Consider the following 19243-nt stretch of genomic DNA (forward strand, 5'->3'; position numbering starts at 1 on the left):
TTAGGGCTAGACATTTCAGAACCACAGATGCTTTAATACATAAGAAGCAAGCATTGAGGACTCAAAGATGCCTCGATGGCGCCTTTATATATAGGCATGTAACGTAACTCAATGAAGAGTAGACATTTCATATGTCTGCACATCTTTTTGACTTGGCAGTTAGCTAACTACAGTGTAGACGTGTATATATTACATGGGAGGCCGTTAAGTTTACACTGAATTCATCTTTATGGTCTTATTTAAAGTTAGAATGCATCTAGCTATCTGGCTTTCGCGGGAGCAATTTTCTACCATTATGAACCGATATTGGCCGAGGAATAATGTTCAAAAACTCATATAATTGTTCAGGTAGAGACTGCAAACGGCGACCCTTTGTCGTTCTGCCAGCTGAAGTTCTACTTTTAGTACATACCTGCATTTTGTGCGCTCTGAGCTTCCCGTAACCTTAATCAAATAGAAAGCACTAGAGGATTGTCTGTGGCGTGCCTGTTTGTCACTTCTAGCTGGCGCATTGCATATTGTTCCTGCAGTTCCCAACGACGGCCAGTTTACTCAACTAACGATGGTGCTTCAACAGCTGGCTATACACGCCGCTAAACATGAGGCTCTCATTGAGACCACCGCGTCCTACAAATTCTTGCTGCATGGCGCACCCGGAAGCGACGTTAAAGAGGTCTACCCCATCTGCTTGATATTTGACAAAGGTTAGTCTTGAAAATCTGTAAGTATTTATTTTGGGATCTGGCACTATTATTGGCGCCATATATGGCAGAATTGCAGGTAGCCATCTTTGTGACCCACATCTCGCACCGTAAGTCGGCCACTGAATATGCAGCTAGATTTAAATGCTACCTATTTGCCCAAGAAATCAGCTAATACATTAACTAGGCTATCTCTTCCTGTTCAAACATTAGATCGATTGTTGGGCTGATATCTATGGAGGCGATCAGTTGATACAGTCATTTTACCGCGTGCACTGCAGGTCACGCTGCATGGACCTGAACAGCCGAAACAAAAGATTCCCATTTGTATTACATCCATTTTCCAAGTGGCCAAAGAAAATGAAGTCTAATGTTTTTTGCGTCGTTTTGAACCGTTATTAATAGTATTACAAAGTTTAAAGTGAGGCAGCTCTTTCATATCCTAACAAATCCCCCGAGCCTTTTTAATATCCGGTACTGATCACAGCCAGTAGTAATACTGTACCAGCATTGATATATTCAAGTAGCACTACTGTGAAGCTCATGTGAAATCTACATCACTGTCTTTAATGCCATCTCTAATGTATACAGGTGATTAGAGGTTGTGCGGGGAACAACACCCAATCATGTTAAAAGCGTGTTTCCTAACCGGGCAATATTTCTACGCAATCGAAAACTTGTGCCGATTCACTGTCTGCTTTTTGCGCTCATTCGGAGCATAGCTTCTGGTTCTAATTGAGAGTTTGAAAGTGACTAAAGTTCTACTCTGACCGACCTAGCTTATAACAGAGTCTTACCCAGCTCGTTCTATCATATTACTCAAAGTTGTTGTTGTTAGATTTGTTTCTTTACTATATAGCGTAAACTGTGTGTAGGCAAATAATTTCTAATTTATTATTTAGGTAACGTCGATGTGAAATCTGGTTCTACGGAAGTGGACGCCATAAAGCCAGATGTTACTCTGGAAATGACCTCCGACGACCTAACTCTCATCGTACTTGGCAAGATGTCACCACTAAAGGGATACATGGGCGGAAAGATTAGCGTTAAAGGTGACTGGAATTTACTAAAAAAGTTCATTCAGGTTGTACAGGGAAAGTAGATTTAAAGACGTGTGTGTTACAGTGACATAATAATATAGAAGGCAGTTATCTTTGTGGTGAACCCTAAATTATTCGCACAGAAACAAATTGTATACAAGCTTAATTTATAAAACATAGGAGATGTGTATGCTGTAACTAAGCGTCAACGTGTGATCGCAAACGTGCTAATATTTCGAATATTTTACGTCGCACCAGTTTGTTATCTATGTACGTTACCGTCTTAGCTGGTGACTCCATGTACTCAACCAAGTTACAATCTAAAGTTTTTTGTACTACTATCTGTCTCATCGAACTATTGGTATTTCTCATTATTAAAAAACTTACTCGTACAAAAGATGCATTATCAATATGAAAATAAAGAAAGCAGCCAGTTTATAGAAACGTTCGTTAAACGTGGTAGTTCTTACAGCAAAAATTTATCTTGGGCTAAAGCTCACGGGAATTAGCAAGTGCGTTAATGGCATTGGCTTTTCTATAAAGGACATAAGAACACACTTGATCAACAAGCGAATCGATGCTGATAGTTCAATAGGTATACAGAACCTGAAAATAGAGCCATATCTATGTATTGGGCCACTTTGACGATCCTTTAGTTCGTCCAGTGTTATTATTACGGCTTCTACGATCATCTACGCCTTCGCGTGGGTCATCTTCATTATCTATGCCCATTTTCCCACATGCTTAGCTCATTGCGCACATCGCATTGCGTCTCCGAGTGTTGACTATGTCGCTGACCGATTGTTTTAGCCTTGGGGCTTACGTATACAGTATATAAAAGTGACGAAAAGTGTTTCGAACCGAAGATTCGAAAGCCGGAAGCAGTATTCCAGCAAAGTATTCTTCCCCATAAGATATTGAAATCGAACACATTTTTTTAGTGAGCACGGTAGCATGGCTAACGAGAAAATTCGTGTCGTTTCAATCGCGGGATTTGTTTGAAACTTGAACGATGCAAGGCGTTTCATCACCGAGGCATTACTGAGCACTTAAGAAGGCCCAGGAAGGTCAAATAGTACCAGAGCGTGCAAAATTAAGAGAACATCGCTCGTTGGGCCAAGATACTATGAGTCGAATGCTAAAGTATGGAATTTGATGAAGTTAACAATACGTGATGTGTGAATATAAATTACGTTGTTTTATTTTTAGATAGATATGAACCTGTTTTACGCGCTGAGCACCCTTATACGCTTCTGTGTGAGCAATATTACGATCTCAATACCTCTGACCGAAGATCTGACAAAGACTGAATAAGCAAACAGAGACTAAGCTTGTGAAAAAACCAGAAAAGTCCAGGGATTTAATCTTGCGACACGGTAATTTTCTCCAGCATCATTATTTACTCAGTCGAGAGACAATTACGGAATCCCTAAGCCGCACAAACCACAAGGAGAGAACTGAAATTTTTAAATACGATTTAGAAAATTACTTCACATTCAGTCACTGTCATAGAAAAAATATTTTCCAATTTATGCGGACAGATAGACACAACATGTTTACAGAACAGTAATCATCGTATAATACCTATATGCTGTACAAAAATATTACGGACGCAAAAACGCAAATGGTTATTCATTCTGTTCTTCACTCGAGAGAATCGTCTTAGGGCAATCTGTAATTAAGGGTAATGATACTGGAATTAAAGTTTTACGTTGCTATATTATTCAGCCAGCCATTTCGAGGCGAGAAAGGAAAAACAATAATGCTAGCTAAGTAAATCTATAAACTCATTATACAACGCATGCGTCTGAACACAGTGCGACAACACATCAAAAAGAAGAACTACGATAATGAAGACTGTAAATGAGACTTGATAATTGGAATAAGAATAATTGAACAGCTAGAACATGGATAAGATATCTATAGTACAATAGAAGCCATCATTCTTTCGAAAAATTACGCTGACGATGACGCAAAAATGCCGCGGATCTTCATGTTATGACCGCTATTAGCGGCGTCCGTCTGTGATGCATTTTATAGGACTCGCAGTTAATAAATGATTACATGGCTTGCGTTTTCTTATCATGACAGTTAGTTGTTTATTTTATATAACAGAGGCGTATTTGAATAATGGGTGAAATGTATTTGTGATAATTCTCTATATCGATGTGCCACGGGTTTCAATTTATCGAAAATATAGAGTATATGTTTTTCAGGGGCAAGGTAGCTCGGTTTGGACTATGCTGATAACGCGGTTGTACAGACAGTTATAAAACATGCCTTAAAAATGAGATCAGTAAGCTAACTGTGAATATGTTTATTTCAACCACCATTCATTGCGTGGGGCAAAACATTATTATCTTTAAATTGTGAGATGCGGTTTTCAGCCATTGTAACCTCTCAAACAGAAATGCTTACCGGGCTTTGGGTGCCTGTTTTGATGATTTTGTTCCATAAAGAAGTTCAATACACTGTTAGGGTGTAGATTACTTAGGTTAAAGAAAATAGGATCTTTTTGTTTTTCTTACCTCCACAGCTTCGATTTCGCTGCCTTCTAGCTGGTTATCAAACTTGTTTCGTAATCGGTTAGTGATATATACAACGAGTACCAATAGGGCAGACTGATTATTCGTACAATGAGTAATTTCCAATGATTTTTTTTATTCAAAACCAAGTTAGCAACGCAGTCCATATGGAACAAATTACTACACATGACAACAACCGTTTTCCCTAGCGTTCGTAAACAAGTTCTACATCTCTAGTTTGCCTTGGACAGAGAGTCTACGATATCTCTTTCCGAAACACTTCAAACGCGTGACATAGGTCCATGTTGAAAAACCTACAAAAAAATGATACAGCGTTTGGCGATCGTTATCCCATACTGTTCTATATCATGGCGCATTGAACTCGAACAGTATGAGAAACGTTTTAAGGTTCATTAATTGGCGGAGAGAAGCTGGCAGATGCAGAGCTGATTAGCATCATAGATTTCAGCTAGACATTGTCCATTAAAGTCAGCGTAGTGCCATAGTGGCGTGTAGAAAAAGTTATTAACGGGTATATGATACATGTACTATGCTAATGTGCGTGGAGACGAAATAACGATGAAAAACGATCTCTTGTGTAATTAAGGGTTGAATAGAGCGTGTCCTAACTAGGCATTAGAGCCGATTGCAGGGACTGCAGCGGTGACGATGTATTTCACGTATATGCTGTGACGACAGCCATTCAAATAGCTGAAAAATGGGATTTGTTTTCCATAATGGCAGACGCCGACGCTTCGATTAAGATTGAGTTTCGAAATTGTGCAGCGTCGTCTTATACACACCATAGCGCTATTTACGAATTCTACCCTAGAAATAGATCTTGCCCTGCTATTTCATCTGCCGACAATAACTTGATAGTTTTCTTGAATATTGTAAATAAAGTTCGGAATAGAATAATAATGGAACAAACTATTTTATGGGTTTCTTTCGACACTCGGTGTTTGAACCAAATTTGATATATTTAACTGCTGTAGCTCTTCATTTAATTTCGAAATTTGTATTGCACTAAGTGGAATATCAGAGCAATTTGTTTTCATCCACTGAGATTATTTACAGTTTTACTGCAGGGTTCCCAAATCAATTCCAAAATTCGGTCGTGAAAATACGCCTCTAGATCAAAAGTCTTTTGTGAACGCTATATTTTCTTATCCTCGTGCAGATATGCCCACAAGATCTATCATACTATCCATTTGGGTCAAAAGGGTGGACTCATTAAGCTCTCTGGCATTTTCGATTCGGTAGGAACGGGACAACGACTAACCGTCATGTGCCAACTTGGATTATGCCCCACAAATTATTGAAATGTTGGTAGATAGATATCTTTTAGATATTCCTCATAATAATATTCTGTATTAAGACTAAAGTGTTCCGCGTATCAATTGTTTTATTAGTTGTTCATACAAATGGGCTTTGATTATAAAATTCGATTACTGCAGATATAAGCGGTTAAAATCTCGACTTAGTAAAAAGCTACTAGTTAAGCAATAGTATTCTACATAAAGTATATGTGCTTTTAGGGACCAATTCTCGGTAACCGAATTTACATAGCACTTCTTTCAGGACCGATTTTCATCCGTAGCCCTGCATTACAAAAATACATTTTAACTATTGTTAGTGTTAAAATCAGAAACGGTTAGTATTTTTTTCGTGTAATTTCTTGTAATTTTCATTACCTCAAAACACTGGCGGGAATCCTCGTATATACTAAAAAACACATGTCTTTTTTAACATAAAGGTAAAGTTGTTTTTAAAAGTGCATGAACTTCATATCAGTCGCATTCCTGATTACGTTCAGCATTTTTGCATGAATTCCCAATCGTAACGTCACAAACTTTATTCATTGAAAAGTATTAGCCGTTTTCTATGCTAAAATTGAAGCATATATATATATATATATATTCACAGTTTTGATCAATGACCCTCAGTCGTTATTCTGGCCACGCCATAATACCATCACTGTAGAGTTTCTGAGCAAAACATTGGGACAACGAATTTTAGCATCACTCTATTGTATTAAATCTAAATTAATATTATTAAGGGTGTTTTGCAGAGACCGAGACTGATTAGAGTTGGATTGTGCAAGATTCGGGCTTCGAATTGTAATTAAATCTTCCTTGCAAACTGGGTCGCTAAAGATGTATGTGATCCTGTATTATCATGGTGGAAAACAACGCTCTTTCTTTTCACTAGCTGAATTCGGTGGATTTTTTCAATAGCTTGTTGTAATTTGCTTTTTTGTTTTTTTGAGCGGTAGCAGCTCATGATACGCGATCCTTTTTCAGTCCCACCAAATACATCTCATCGTCAATCTAGGCTTTGCTACAGGTAATAGAGCACATTTTAAAAAATGTTTATGTTTGCACATTATTTTTGTTGTATGTTATCTATTTTTCATCAACCGGATTAGAAATGGCATTTTTGTAGAGGTAAAAATACAATCCGGTTATGTTTTTGCGTCGATCAGTGTGGCACGCAAACATCGAGCAGCATTTTTTTATCGTTAGTTTTTTTCAGTTTGTTTGAAACTTTTTTATGGTAGACATTTAGAACCTTAGCGATATGGCTTCTCACGTATCTGTCTTGCTCAACTTTCGCAATAATTTCATTAGCTTTTTATAATGAATCAAGCACGACGAGAGGCATCTCCTGCATCAAAATTTGTAGACTTTAAGCGACAGTGCTATCTTCAGTCAATTTCTTCTGATAGCGCATTTTGACTTTAATCAGTACAATATTTTATACACCTGCACAGTGTTTGTAATATAAAATTGTAATATAAAGTAAATGTTTGCAGAAATTTTACTTATTTTTAAAGCACTTAATTTTAAGTCTGAACACAGTTGTACGTGCTGTAAGCATAGTACACAACTTAGACTTTAAATGACGCCAACGCCGATCCGACGTAACTTATAGAACCTAAGGTATGTAAATTTAAAGGCACACAGTAAAAAAAAAACGGCCAGTACTCTTTTTAACAGCCTAATATAAATGTGTGATCATTTCAAGAGGCCTGAGATAAAACCACATCCAGTTTGTTTAAGCAAAGGCAGGCCAGTGTACGTGAATAACTGTAGTAACGGTAGGATTGGAAAACGGTATTCAAAATCGTCTAGTTCATGGAGTAACAACGTTTAAGGTTTCGACGAAACAAACTTAAAAGTTTAATGTTTATGCAGTAGTTACACTGCATAGATGATAGTGTATTGATTGCATCACTCAATAATGAACTGTGTAAAAAAGTCGCTGCTGGACGCTACTTCAAAAAAGTGACCAAATACTTAGAAGGGCATGCATCGAGGTTGAAGAAGCTCTGTGTAATTATTTCTAGGCCCGACATATCGTCTGAGGCTCTGTAAGGTGTTCTAAAAATGTTGAAAGAAATCTATAATTTGGCAGTAGGTTAAGAAATAATGATTATGTTCATAGAGACCTATGTACACTCCGTTAGTAGTGAATATTTCTCAAACATGTACACAGTAAATTATTTCACTCATTCTTCGATACTCATCTAATATTTAATTATTGTTATTAACACTAATCCCAGTGTCTTAGTACAGTGGGAAACATCGGCTACTCGTATAAAATAATAAGCTAATTCGGATAGTTTACGTTACGAAGTTTTCGTTGAGAGCTGTACCTTGAGGCAAATAAACCTCTTAAATTTGTCTGCCAATTTAGCAGTCAATGACATGATTGACGATTGTTATATGCGCCCTATACAGGATAGGGCTGCAATAAGTTTTTGTCTGCGAGGAAAAATCCATAGCGGACGCTTTTGCGTATCGAAAATGTTGAAGGTTTGACATTTTCAAAAGTACTGTTCCGTTTGTTTAGAAAGAGCTAGATTGTCTTACCGCATAAACAGAACCTACATTGCATACATTACAGCATACAGAACTGTAGTTGAGGAATATCGCACAACGAAACAATTTTGTGTAATTTTTCTAAAATTTCGTGTGATTTGTGTTATTGAATTTTTCCTTTCGCCAAACCTTAAAAAATACGGCTATGGTGGATAGTTAGAATTTTTTTTTTCGCATTTCATCAGCCTCTGTGGTAGGATAAAGAACTAGAATAATCACCTTGTCTTTTTACCACAGTTTTGCCTACCTCAAAACTATATTATCGAAGGTAAGTTGCAAGTAAATTACGGGTTGGAAAAGTCGCTACACTGAGTTATAGAGCATAATCACCCGGGAGGGGAAGCTAATATGGATCATGGGCTATATGATCCACTATATTTCGAGCACGTGTTAAATTAAACATAAAAATTGAAAAAACCGAGTGGCATGACAGTTCTACTCAGCTCAGCAAAAGGGAATATACATATATTTATAGATCCAATTGTATCGCATGTCGTTGCTGTGAACATATGGCTATTTTTGAAGGTAATATTGTGGACTCTTTCATTAGCGTAACAGAGATAAAATTATGTTAAAGTCATTGTAAATAATCACGATATCGAAACAGTATTTATATTGACAATCACAATAGGCTTCATTAGGGTTAAGCTGATGTTGAAGAGCGTTACGCATATCGTTATTATTTTTCCCCATTTATTGAACCAGGTGTATCTCGTATATGGGCCAATACGTGAGCCATTTAAGTCCCGGTTTCACACATCGCAGCAGACCTATGACTTATGAGACCTAACCTACCTGACTTGACAGTAAACGATTATAAAGCATCGTCTTCTTTAACCATAATTACGGTCCTTTATCAGGTAGAAAGGCATTTTTCCCTTGCCCTTGTCGAATGACTGACTTCTCTACACAAAATAGTTAGTGCCTTTCTTAAAGCCACCTCTAGCCTATCTACCCATACCTTTTGGGTCTATATGGTCCAGGTAGATAGAACTCCTCAGTTTCTGTATTCTTGAAAGTCGATGAATAGTCACGAGCCCATTTAGGCAACACAATAAAAGAACTTTCGATAAGTATGCTATTTTGTTTTTTTTTCGCTTCGTTTGCACCACCTTGTTTTCAACAATAGCCTCAAGCAAAGTTCGCCCCATATAGTTCCATTCCATTCTATATAAGCAAACGTACAATGATGACCTACGGTGCCTGTTACGTTTTTTATCGAGCAAATGTTTCGAGCTTACTTTACGTAATTACGATAGAATACATGCCTGCAAACTTTGCTAGAGCTGGAACTGCCGGAGGATAAAGAACCACATAAGTTAACATTGGCTACAGCATTGTTGAGATGTGGATTAAACTTTTCCCTTGCATGACACTAGGTTAGGATTTCTTTCATCGCCATCATAGGCTCTGTCCTGGCTGTCTGAAATGTCTGGGTGGGAGTCGGCAGGAGCGACAGCGACAACTCTTACAATAATACAATTAAGAGATGGATAACCTTGCTAGACATGACAATGTTATAAGTAACCATGGCGGGTTTGAAAATACGCGCATAATTATTTGTTAGTTCGTAAAAAATAATTTTTACAAAGGTGACTTATTGAACAAATTTCCAAAATCCCTCATCCGATTTTTCCTTTAAAGTAGTTATTGACAGCTGGCTGCTTCAAGGTTCCTCAATACTATACAACAACTTGTGTGAATATAAAGACAGAGAAATCCGTCATGTTAGTATCAAAAATAAGGCACGACTTCGATCAACCATCTATCACAATCGCTGTGGAAATTGACAATGCCGGATCCAACAACATTATTACTGCAGTAACGCATCTAATAGCAAGATTACTATCGTATTCCAGCGGCCCTGACGATCCATTGCTGCCCAGACAGCCAGAACCCCCGGCACTTCCGGTGGGCCAACGAGGAAAAACGGCATGTAAGCTGATATTGTCAGTGAAAGGATCTCAGAACTCATGCCCATATGAACCTAAAAATAAATCAGAGTTGTATCGTACTTGGGCTTAGTAAAAAAAATGACCGATGCCACAATCTTCGGATTGTTTTCAAGTGACCTGTTATAAGTGAGCAAAGAAGGAAACATTAATCCCACTTTTTAAAACGTCCCCTCGTATAATGGTGCAAAACTCGGGGCATTTTTTTTTTCGAGATATACTTGTATTCTTTGTAATCTAAGGCCGCTCACTCGTATCTCGTCACATGGGCAGGCAACTTGCATGCGTTGAATATGGTATATATAAATAGCATAGACCTGTAGAACGTGAGAGCCAGAGAAAATAAGAAAATTCAACTAGTTTACAAATATGCGTTTCTTATATGAACAACGTCGACAGATATAGTTTTCCGTGTAAACTTGATGTTTCTTGAAGAGTCTACTACCAGAAGCAGCGTAGACTGAATAGGTGAATGTAGTTGAAACGGCGAGACATTACCCTAAAGCAAATGTATGGCTGTGATAGCTTATGATGTCTATCTGGGGAACTCTCGAGGATGTAGTGGGACTACATCCCGCTACATCCTCGGGAGTTCAACTCTGTTGAGTGAAGTAGATAACAAACAAATTTCGTGTGAAGCAATCAGGATTAACGGACCAAGTTAAACTGTTGTTATTGCATGACAACAAATAACCTCACACCACAAAGACCATGGTGGCGAAAATCAAGGAGTTCCAATTGGGGACTTTTTCTCTTCCACCTAACCCGTCAAGCGTTGCGTATGCAGATTAGTATTTTTTCCAAATCTCAACAATGCTTATAATATTCAACTTACAATACTCGAAGTTCAGCTAGCTCTGGAAATTGCCTTTCGAAATTTTACCGACCCTCGTACCTCAGACTTCCACAGCAACAGAATACCATCTAAATGGCAGAGGGTACTAATTAATGAGGGTACGTACCTGGATTGAAAATAAAGAACGGTGCTTGTAAAAAAATTTGACAACCTCAGAGTTTGCCATTTCGCATTTTCTAGTGAACGACCCAATATTCAATGATTACAATATTTAAATTGGGTAGCTCACCCCTACGCTGTTCCTATCGGTATCACTAGGCCAATTCATCATTAACAATTATGCTACTGATGCCCCTCGATACTACTAAGCATTTGTTTAGACCATACCATTAGGTTAACATAGTCGATATAATAACTTCGGTAAGTGTTCTTCAAATTTCGGCCAACAGGAAATATTTGTTCACTATCTTTGACGTCAATCATACCTGAATTGATTGTTGAGATAAATTTGTAAGTTTATGGTCAATCAATGCGAACTCGGCCAAAGGGTATCCTGCTTATAAATCGCGTCACGCTGAGAAATTGTGTTTCTTGTATAGCCACCAGATAGTACATGTAGCTATCTCTCGTTAACAACATCTAGTGAACATTATTCCTGTTAATTGTTTCCATACGTGGTAGCTGTTTCATAACTAGCTGACATTCAGTAAGTTGAGTTTCAGACCAACTTTAACTGACTCGATCGAACTCGAACGAGCGCAATAGTACCTTAATGATCAAGCAAAGTTATGTTTTAATTGGACATTCAATTAATCATCGTTGTAAAACTCTCAAGCGATCATACTTTGGGCCTGTATTTCGTAACCTTAGATGTTTACTGTGCGGTTCTATTTTCGATTATCCCCCCCCCCCCCCCCCCTATGAACCGTTCACGACAATGTGGTTTTTTCGATGTAAAGTTTGGGTTCCCGTCAGATCTTTGTCCGTAGTTTTTCGATGACCTTATTTGGTCACCCGTTTCAACTTCGTTGAATTCGTATACAATGCAATAAGTATCCTGGTAGATTGCTAACGTCTCGTGCATCTTTCCATCGCTTCCTTACATAACATAGTGTGATAGCCATTAACTTTAACAAAGCAATTTATAGAACCAATTATAATTAACTGTGCTTCAGACTTCAATACGCGCAAATTATACATATTCTAAATTTCAGAATTTGTTAATGCTAAAATAATGGCAATCTCGATCGGAAGTGCATACAGTTTTTCGTTTACGAGGTTTTTCCTTACATTTATTTGTTTTTTTTTTTTTTTTTTTTGATATCATCACGACGTTACCCGTTGCCTTTCGTTGTTTAGAATAGATTTCCGGACGTAATACTCTTATATACTTTAAAAGAAATCCTATATTATTAAAAAAAAAAAAACAACATTTTCCTTTTTCTGACTAAAATATTTCGAATATTAGCGCGTTACACTCTATCTACATCTAGTCGCTTATTTTCTTCCAAGTTACATGGCTCGTCTGGAATACAGTTTCTACTATAAACGCTGTCAGGCAGGTAATAAATACCGTTAGCCACAATAGCAACATTTCAACGTGTAAAACAAGTGATTCAATATATTTGAAGCTGTTTAGTGAAATAGTGAACTATTTTAAAGCAAGGTATATAATGTATTTTAGTACAGCATCCACTAGAAACGTCGCCTCACTCAAATATAACTTCTTGCTGAATACAAAACAAACGATTGTATCCGTTTTACAATAGTAGTAACTAGAAAGGATGAGACAAGGTATCCAGGACATCGTTTTCGCACAAGTCTCCAATGGGGCAGCCAATGCAAATACCACCATGCCAAGTGAGAAGGGCATAACCAGAGGTATTGCTGACGTCGTATGATACGACTTTCCAATGAATTCCGCAACTGGTATCGGAACGCTAAAGCGTCGTCCTCTTTTACAAGATGTTATCAACTGTTAACGTCTTAATGCTGGTTTATGTGTGTTGGTGATGATCCTTGCATAAGTACATGATGCCCATAGACTAGGTAACTAATGGGCAGAATGTCCTTCACATTATAGATCACTACTATGAGAACTGTCCACTTAAAATATAATACAGTTAAGTAACAGAAAGCTCTACCTATTAGCACTTACGTATTGCGAAATACATAATGACATCACTATTTTTTCGCTTGGCTTACGGCGGCCTTTCCCTTAATGATATTGTTAACTGTGCTAAATCAAGAAGCATCATGGCTAGTAACCATAATTCGAACTACGGTAGAGCTTAGATTAGACAAAAAAAAAACAAAGGTCTGATAATTTTTCCGTTTTCCCCTAGTAAAAATCGAATATTAGACGCATGCGCACCGTACTTTTTGCGAATTCAAGGCATTCCGACTATAGGCGCGCAACTCATTAATCGACTCAACTGACGCGTATGACCTATAAATAAAAATTCGTATCTATATAAAAGTAGGTGATTATCTAAAAGATCAGTAGCCAGGTTTTAACGATTCTAAATTTCAGCACCAGCAGCAGCTTAGTTCCCCCAAAAGCGTCCACCGAATTAGTGAACCGTTTAAAAAGACAGTAATAGTCGGGAAATAGGGGCAAATAATACACGTTTTATATAGAAACAAATTGTCATTTAGAGGTTGCGCGATTTAAGCCACAAACAAAAAAAAATATAAAGTGTATACACAAGCACAGTATCTTTTAATGGGCCACCAGGCCCCATTGTAAAAAAAAGGTTACTTGTAGAACTTTGTTAAATTTTTTTTCTCTTTGAAGGTGTATGTCCTTGGTCATCCTTGCAAACATTTTCGCATCATTGCTAATTGATGGCACATTCATGTCTATAATAAAATTCTTCAGGTATTTATAGGTAACTATTTCTCTAAGTCATCACTGGCATCACCATTCTGCCAACGGTCCACACTTGGAACAAGGGATAGCTCATAAACTCAGGATGTATTGGTTTGGGAAAGCGTTGTCCTTACCACACAAGCATCTATATAAACCTACGTGGAGCGTCCCGCCTTATATGCTACTCGGACAACAAACTTGTTCTAAGGCAGTAAATTATCGACGACCTTACTTAGGGTTAGTGGAAACCAGTGCTTCAAAAGGTTGCTAGTACATTGTTTTTAGAAGTAGTTGTAGTAGCGGTTACTCTATTTCCTATCTGCATTACTAGCAAACATTACATGTATATAGATACCGACACGTAGATGTTTTTACCATTGCAGACGTTTCGCAAAATTAAGGGGGCATGCTGACACAACATCAAGCCATGCCAGCCATTGTTCCTGGAGACGAAAAAACTTTTCAAAGGATACGTGAGGCTAAAAAATTCTTGCTACCCGCAAGAACCTGTTCTGCTTCGGTTACCTTCAAGGTTTCGCCAGGGAACTCTATGGATGGTTTTCGCTGGAGTGAGGCCAGCAGCATTTGCTTTACCTATCCTTACAAGGTGGGCTTTGCAAGGTATTTCATCGCTTACCTCAATCCGAGAAGAAGTTATTTGTTTGAACTATTATACATAATCTCGCTAAATAGTTAACTTTCACCACTTTTAGGCCAGTCAGTTAAAAGTGGAATAAAATGCATCAACCCACTAATGGGATACGAAATTCCACATGAATAGCTGTTCGTGCCGCGCCCATCTATCCGAAGTCTTAGCCCGACCCGTTGGATTTACCCTGTTGTATACGGAGGTGGACTCGTATCTGGTGACAACGTGTGCCTCATTCTTACGTGTTGCAAAGCTACCTCAGTCCTCGTAACATCACAAGCCTTTAACAAGGTAACTGACTACCTTCATACATATATATAAAGTTGTCAGTTTTTAAGCCTAAATTGAAGCACCATTGTTTATGTTCTATAATAACATTTAAGTGAAATATGCGCCATTTTAGCCGATGATTTTTCACCATTTTGCTGGTAGACCATAGTTTTGTTATTGTAGAACTTCTTTGGTTTTTGGGTGAAAAATTGAAACAAGGGATCTTTGCATCTTATTAAGACTAACACCATTAAGGGAGTTATTTAAAGACCGAAACAGACGATAGTACGACGGTGCACGATCCGAGCTATACAGAGCACGTATCGAAATTTTCTGTTTAAATTCTTTAGATTTATTGTCTGATAGCATTATTTATATGACGTAAAATAACACCTTCCTTGCCCACGAGTTCCAATCTAGTTTTTCAATCTTGTTTCTATATCTTAGTTGGACATTATCATTTTTGTTGTTTGTGGTAGATTTTTCATTAGCCATTAGCAGCCTCTTCAAATTTGGCTTTATTTAGTTGTGTTTCTCTTAAGTTTTCCAGGTGAAGAGTAACTTCTTTTGTGTCAATTCATGTGGCATCCAAATATCGACTTTTGTTTTGTAGCCAGTTTTCTCCAAACGGCTAGAAACTATTTGCTGATAGAAGTAGTTCGCTGGCGGTATCATGGTTACTTACGTGTACTCAGTCTTTATGCAACTCATATCACCTTAGAAATATGCCCTTGAAAACGGACGATTTTTTCTGCTACACATATATATACAGAGTACGGGCTAGCTGGTGTGCACTCTGCAGCCAGAAACAAGCCTGTTCTTTCTAGAAGACGAGACGAAAAATCTACATAGCGCGTCGTTTTCGCACTTTGAGAGAAAATGAGCTATTATCTAATTTTCTTGTGCTGAACGAATCCCATCAAGCTTTTCCTTTTCGGAAGCGATGGTCTATATTTCTGCCTGTTTTCGTACGGCTTCTAAAAAAGCCCAGAGAGATTTTTGGAACAAGCTAGAAAATCGTCGATAGGCTTCAATTTTGAGAAGTTTAAAAGTTCGTAAAAATGGCTTTAAAAACCGTCTTGGATATGGAAATTAACAACCGTTTTCGAGAGAAAAATATCAGTTGTCTATTGGAGAGTCTAGATAAACTGCAACGTTCAGCCTTTATAGGACTTTCTGCACCGTTTTGTGCCCTTCTATTTGTGTAGTTTTGAGCCTCTTGTCAGGCCAAAATTTAATTCCACTGGAATTGTTTGTATGTAGGACACGATTTTAATGTGTTTATACACAAAATTTTGGTCGACGCACAATTGCTAATAAGAATATATTTGTAAAAAAATAATTTATGAAAAAAAAACGGAATATTGTAGGAATGGCTAATGAGTGGGTCGAATCCCGAATTTAGGCTTCCGGGTGAATGGTGGTCATACCGAATAAACCTGAACGTGAGGAATGACACTTATACGTCGCCCATAAGAATTGGAAGATATTTATTTCTATTTAGAAACAGTGCTTTAGAAATAAACCATAAAAAAATCCTAGTTTACATGGCCTACTTTGTATAGATATATATAAATCTTCTCTAATAACCTGTGACTTGTTTGTAGCCTATCTATAAATTAAAAGCGTATTAGAATAAAATATTTGCTTATGCCAGTAGGAACAAACACGGCTATTCAATGTAATCGCTATTTGTTTTGATCACGGACATCTTGAAGGGTTTTTAAGCATTACCCGGAGTAAAGCGATATTCGTACGCGTGTACCTACCGAAGCACAGCTCAAATATGCAATACGTAGAAAAAAACTGGCGAAACTAAACCCCTTTTTTTCCATCATAATTAGGTTAACGTTTTGCCTTTTATCAATTTCAAACCGTCATAAAGTTTCTCGAGTACACACAATACGATGAGCATATAACAACTGGCAATGCTTGTCATTATATTCAATATATACCGTCACTTAGGATTTCCTTCTATGTTCGAAACGAGACATGTGTTTTTTGATTATGATTCATACGAATTAGGTGTGCCAAATCATAAAACGCATACTATTGTAGGCTTTGCCTTTCAAAAAGCATACTGAAAAATACAATGACTATAAGTTGCATGAACGAAACGGCCATATTGCGAGCGCTGCACAATAAGTTGTGCCTTCAATAAGCTTTTCTTTCGATAATTGCACTGTTTTGTATGCATAATGGAAGACAGAACTTTTTCCCTCAATATGTTTCTGAAACGAAGTAAAATATGGTTCAATGAGAGGACCTGTCCAGGGGCCGCCATATACATGCACTTTAATTTCTAAGAGCGGTTTTTCGTAGATGCTGTGACAGGGTCAGCTATCGAGTCGAATGAGTTTGAGCGTCGGCTAGGTCTTAGAGAACCGGAGCCCGCACGCCAGGTTGTACCAAGCGACACAACCAACCGTTGCTATCGGCTAGAAATTAGAGTGTACGAATTCCTTGACATGTACTCATTTCCTGCATTAATGGCTTCCGTATGGACTCTCAGCACGCAGCACATAGACGCGAAGCGCTAGGTTTAACCTTGGCTGTTTTAAAACATTCTAAAAATGCCTCGGAAGCTACAGCATTCTTACCGTCGTGGTTGACAGATCTTCGAATCATTCTTCTAGAAAAATCGTCCTTCGAGTCCTGTCTGCAGTGAAACCGCATTCTTTGCTCACTTCTGTGAACAGTATTTTGTTTGCATCCGTGATTTGGTTATGGCGCAAATATGTGCCCAAGTTGATATTTTGGGAATGGATATATGTATATATATATATATATATATAAATAAAATATTTGTTGTAGAAGTCTGTAACCCGCAGTTCCTTACGTATTCTAATAGTAATATAACACGATAATTATTGCAGTTCAAATGAAAAGAAGATCTATCTAACTTCAGTATTCTGACGTATGGTGCTGCGAGTCAGTACGGTTATATCAGCTTTGGTCAATAAGGGCATGAGGTGGAAAGTCCATAACTTCAAGCTTCATAATTGTATCTATTTTATTAGGTGTACAAGGCCAAAGCGAACCAGATTACACGGCAGACTAATCACTTCGAGATACGTCAGGGGGCCCTTCTATCCGTCTTGCCGGATTTCATTGTCTGCTATGCCGGTGCCAACTATAGGTATATTACTAAAAGAATTGCCCATGTGCTCCATAATTTTAGTTAAGATCTATAATCTTAATCAGTACGAAAAGTATGCGAATTAATAGAAGCTGCTTATTATGTTTCCTTCAGCCAAGAGCAAACAATTTACCTAGACAATTCCGATTCAAACCTCATCTATTTGGATTGGTACTGCTCGGGACGAGTTGCTAATCAAGAACAATGGCGCTTCAACTACCTCAGTTCTTCTCTAAAGGTGTATCTTGGCGATGAACTAATTCTGCGTGAAGCCACCATCTTAGAGAACTTCGAGGATTTGACCATCGCCGACCGGATGTACCAATTCGAAGTCTTCGGCATTCTCGTTCTCTACGGCAGATCAGAAGTTGTGCGTGATCTTCAAGGCAGAGTTTTCACCGAGCTGTCGGCAAGGTACACCCGCTATTCCTTATTTGATCCTTTAACTCATGTTGATATCAAAAAAACTTCATTCTTCACACTTAGTTAATAAATAAAGATCATCCATAATTAATTATGCGGTTATGGTCTTCCAATTGTATTTAGTGAAACACTATATTTACTCTGATATCTATATTTCATAGTACATGCATCACCATTTCATGAAAAACAGTCTCTAACTTAATATCAACGCAAGATCTGGATAACTTTAAATGAAACATTTCGTGTTGACCTTCATGTTATATTCTTAGGTATCCAGTTTTGCATTTTTCTAGACAGTAGCTCACGGGTCATAGTTAAATGTCAGCGTATACAGACAGGGTTTCGCCTATTAAACTTACCTTAGTAATAACTTTATTTCAGGGAGGACTTTGGAATAATTCCTGAACGAGAAAACTTGTTCTGTACCTCCCTGACAGCCGACAACGTCCGCGTCGTGCGGTTCATTTGCGCAGATTCTCGAGCGGCGTACGAGAAGGTTGATCGTCTTCTTTCTCCACTATACAAACTCTATGGAGGTAGTCCGTTCTACAACAAATATTGAAAGGTAAACGGGAGCTACTCGACACTCATATATGATACAACAAAAATTACCTTAATCAACAAAGTATTGTCACTATGTTTATACAAGTAATATGTTTGTGTATACTTGTGTACAGAAAGTATATTTGTAACAACTATTATATATAGGGTATGGATTAAACTTTGATGCTTATATATATATATATATATAGACCGATTTCGCGCTCTTTTAAGAACTTGTTTGGCTGGTATACAATAGTTTGCCAACAACACCTACAGATAACTGTGTCTTTACTATTTATATTTAAAACAAACCTCTAGCCTCATGGTCATAATAGCCCTACTGGAACAAAGGTGTTTAGGAAATGAACAGCAAACTGAAACTAAATAATTTAACGTAGATGATAACAAAGTCAGTAAAAAAAAGTCTGAATTTTAGAATACACTGGTTA

At 37.7% G+C, this 19243-nt stretch overlaps 2 protein-coding genes and 1 long non-coding RNA gene across 10 annotated transcripts in view; 2 read left to right on the forward strand and 1 right to left on the reverse strand.

Annotated features, from left to right (window-relative positions):
* The window catches only part of LOC111254887 (stomatin-like protein 1), a 17288-nt gene extending 7143 nt beyond the window's left edge, over positions 1 to 10145 (forward strand). Inside the window, exons 8-10 of one of the 4 annotated variants that reach the window (XM_022816225.2) lie at positions 531 to 704; positions 1604 to 1753; positions 10010 to 10145. In XM_022816225.2, the coding sequence (XP_022671960.1) occupies positions 531 to 704; positions 1604 to 1753; positions 10010 to 10095 (410 nt within the window). In that variant the 3' untranslated portion in view covers positions 10096 to 10145. Of the gene's footprint in view, positions 1 to 503; positions 705 to 1603; positions 2190 to 2760; positions 3827 to 10009 lie in introns of those variants that run through there. The other 3 variants (XM_022816224.2, XM_022816227.2, XM_022816226.2) reach the window with 3 other exon arrangements.
* LOC147754173 (uncharacterized) overlaps positions 1 to 11776 on the reverse strand; it is a 20084-nt gene extending 8308 nt beyond the window's left edge. The window contains exons 1-2 of the long non-coding RNA XR_015317102.1: positions 11384 to 11776; positions 413 to 11026 (exon numbers count right to left, since the gene is read on the reverse strand). This is a non-coding gene — a long non-coding RNA (uncharacterized LOC147754173). The remainder of the gene's footprint in view (positions 1 to 412; positions 11027 to 11383) is intronic.
* A 599-nt stretch (positions 11777 to 12375) lies between these two features.
* LOC111254888 (uncharacterized) lies at positions 12376 to 19074 on the forward strand. 5 transcript variants are annotated; one of them, XM_022816233.2, is made up of 7 exons: positions 12480 to 12564; positions 13780 to 14007; positions 14154 to 14377; positions 14552 to 14710; positions 17710 to 17828; positions 18054 to 18242; positions 18633 to 19074. In XM_022816233.2, the coding sequence occupies exons 3-7, from the start codon at positions 14177 to 14179 to the stop codon at positions 18811 to 18813; spliced, it is 849 nt and encodes a 282-aa protein (XP_022671968.1). In that variant the 5' UTR covers positions 12480 to 12564; positions 13780 to 14007; positions 14154 to 14176; the 3' UTR covers positions 18814 to 19074. The 5 variants fall into 5 exon arrangements, with proteins under 5 accessions (XP_086831037.1, XP_022671967.1, XP_022671968.1 ...); XM_086974909.1 differs by having other exon boundaries at positions 12483 to 12564; positions 13780 to 14033; positions 17943 to 18242; XM_086974908.1 differs by having other exon boundaries at positions 12544 to 12564; positions 17943 to 18242.
* The last annotated feature ends 169 nt before the right edge of the window (positions 19075 to 19243 follow it).

The sequence above is a fragment of the Varroa destructor genome, unplaced genomic scaffold (assembly GCF_002443255.2).
Source record: "Varroa destructor unplaced genomic scaffold, Vdes_3.0 BEIS01000007.1, whole genome shotgun sequence".
Lineage (NCBI taxonomy): Eukaryota > Metazoa > Arthropoda > Arachnida > Mesostigmata > Varroidae > Varroa > Varroa destructor.

Bases quoted from the DNA above. Each gene is read 5' to 3' on its own strand.
- LOC111254888 (XM_086974911.1), top strand. From the start codon at position 14,177: ATGCTGACACAACATCAAGCCATGCCAGCCATTGTTCCTGGAGACGAA. The intron at 14,378-14,551 runs GTGGGCTTTGCA...CCACATGAATAG, and splicing joins GCTTTACCTATCCTTACAAG to CTGTTCGTGCCGCGCCCATC. The intron at 14,711-17,709 runs GTAACTGACTAC...CTATTTTATTAG, and splicing joins CATCACAAGCCTTTAACAAG to GTGTACAAGGCCAAAGCGAA.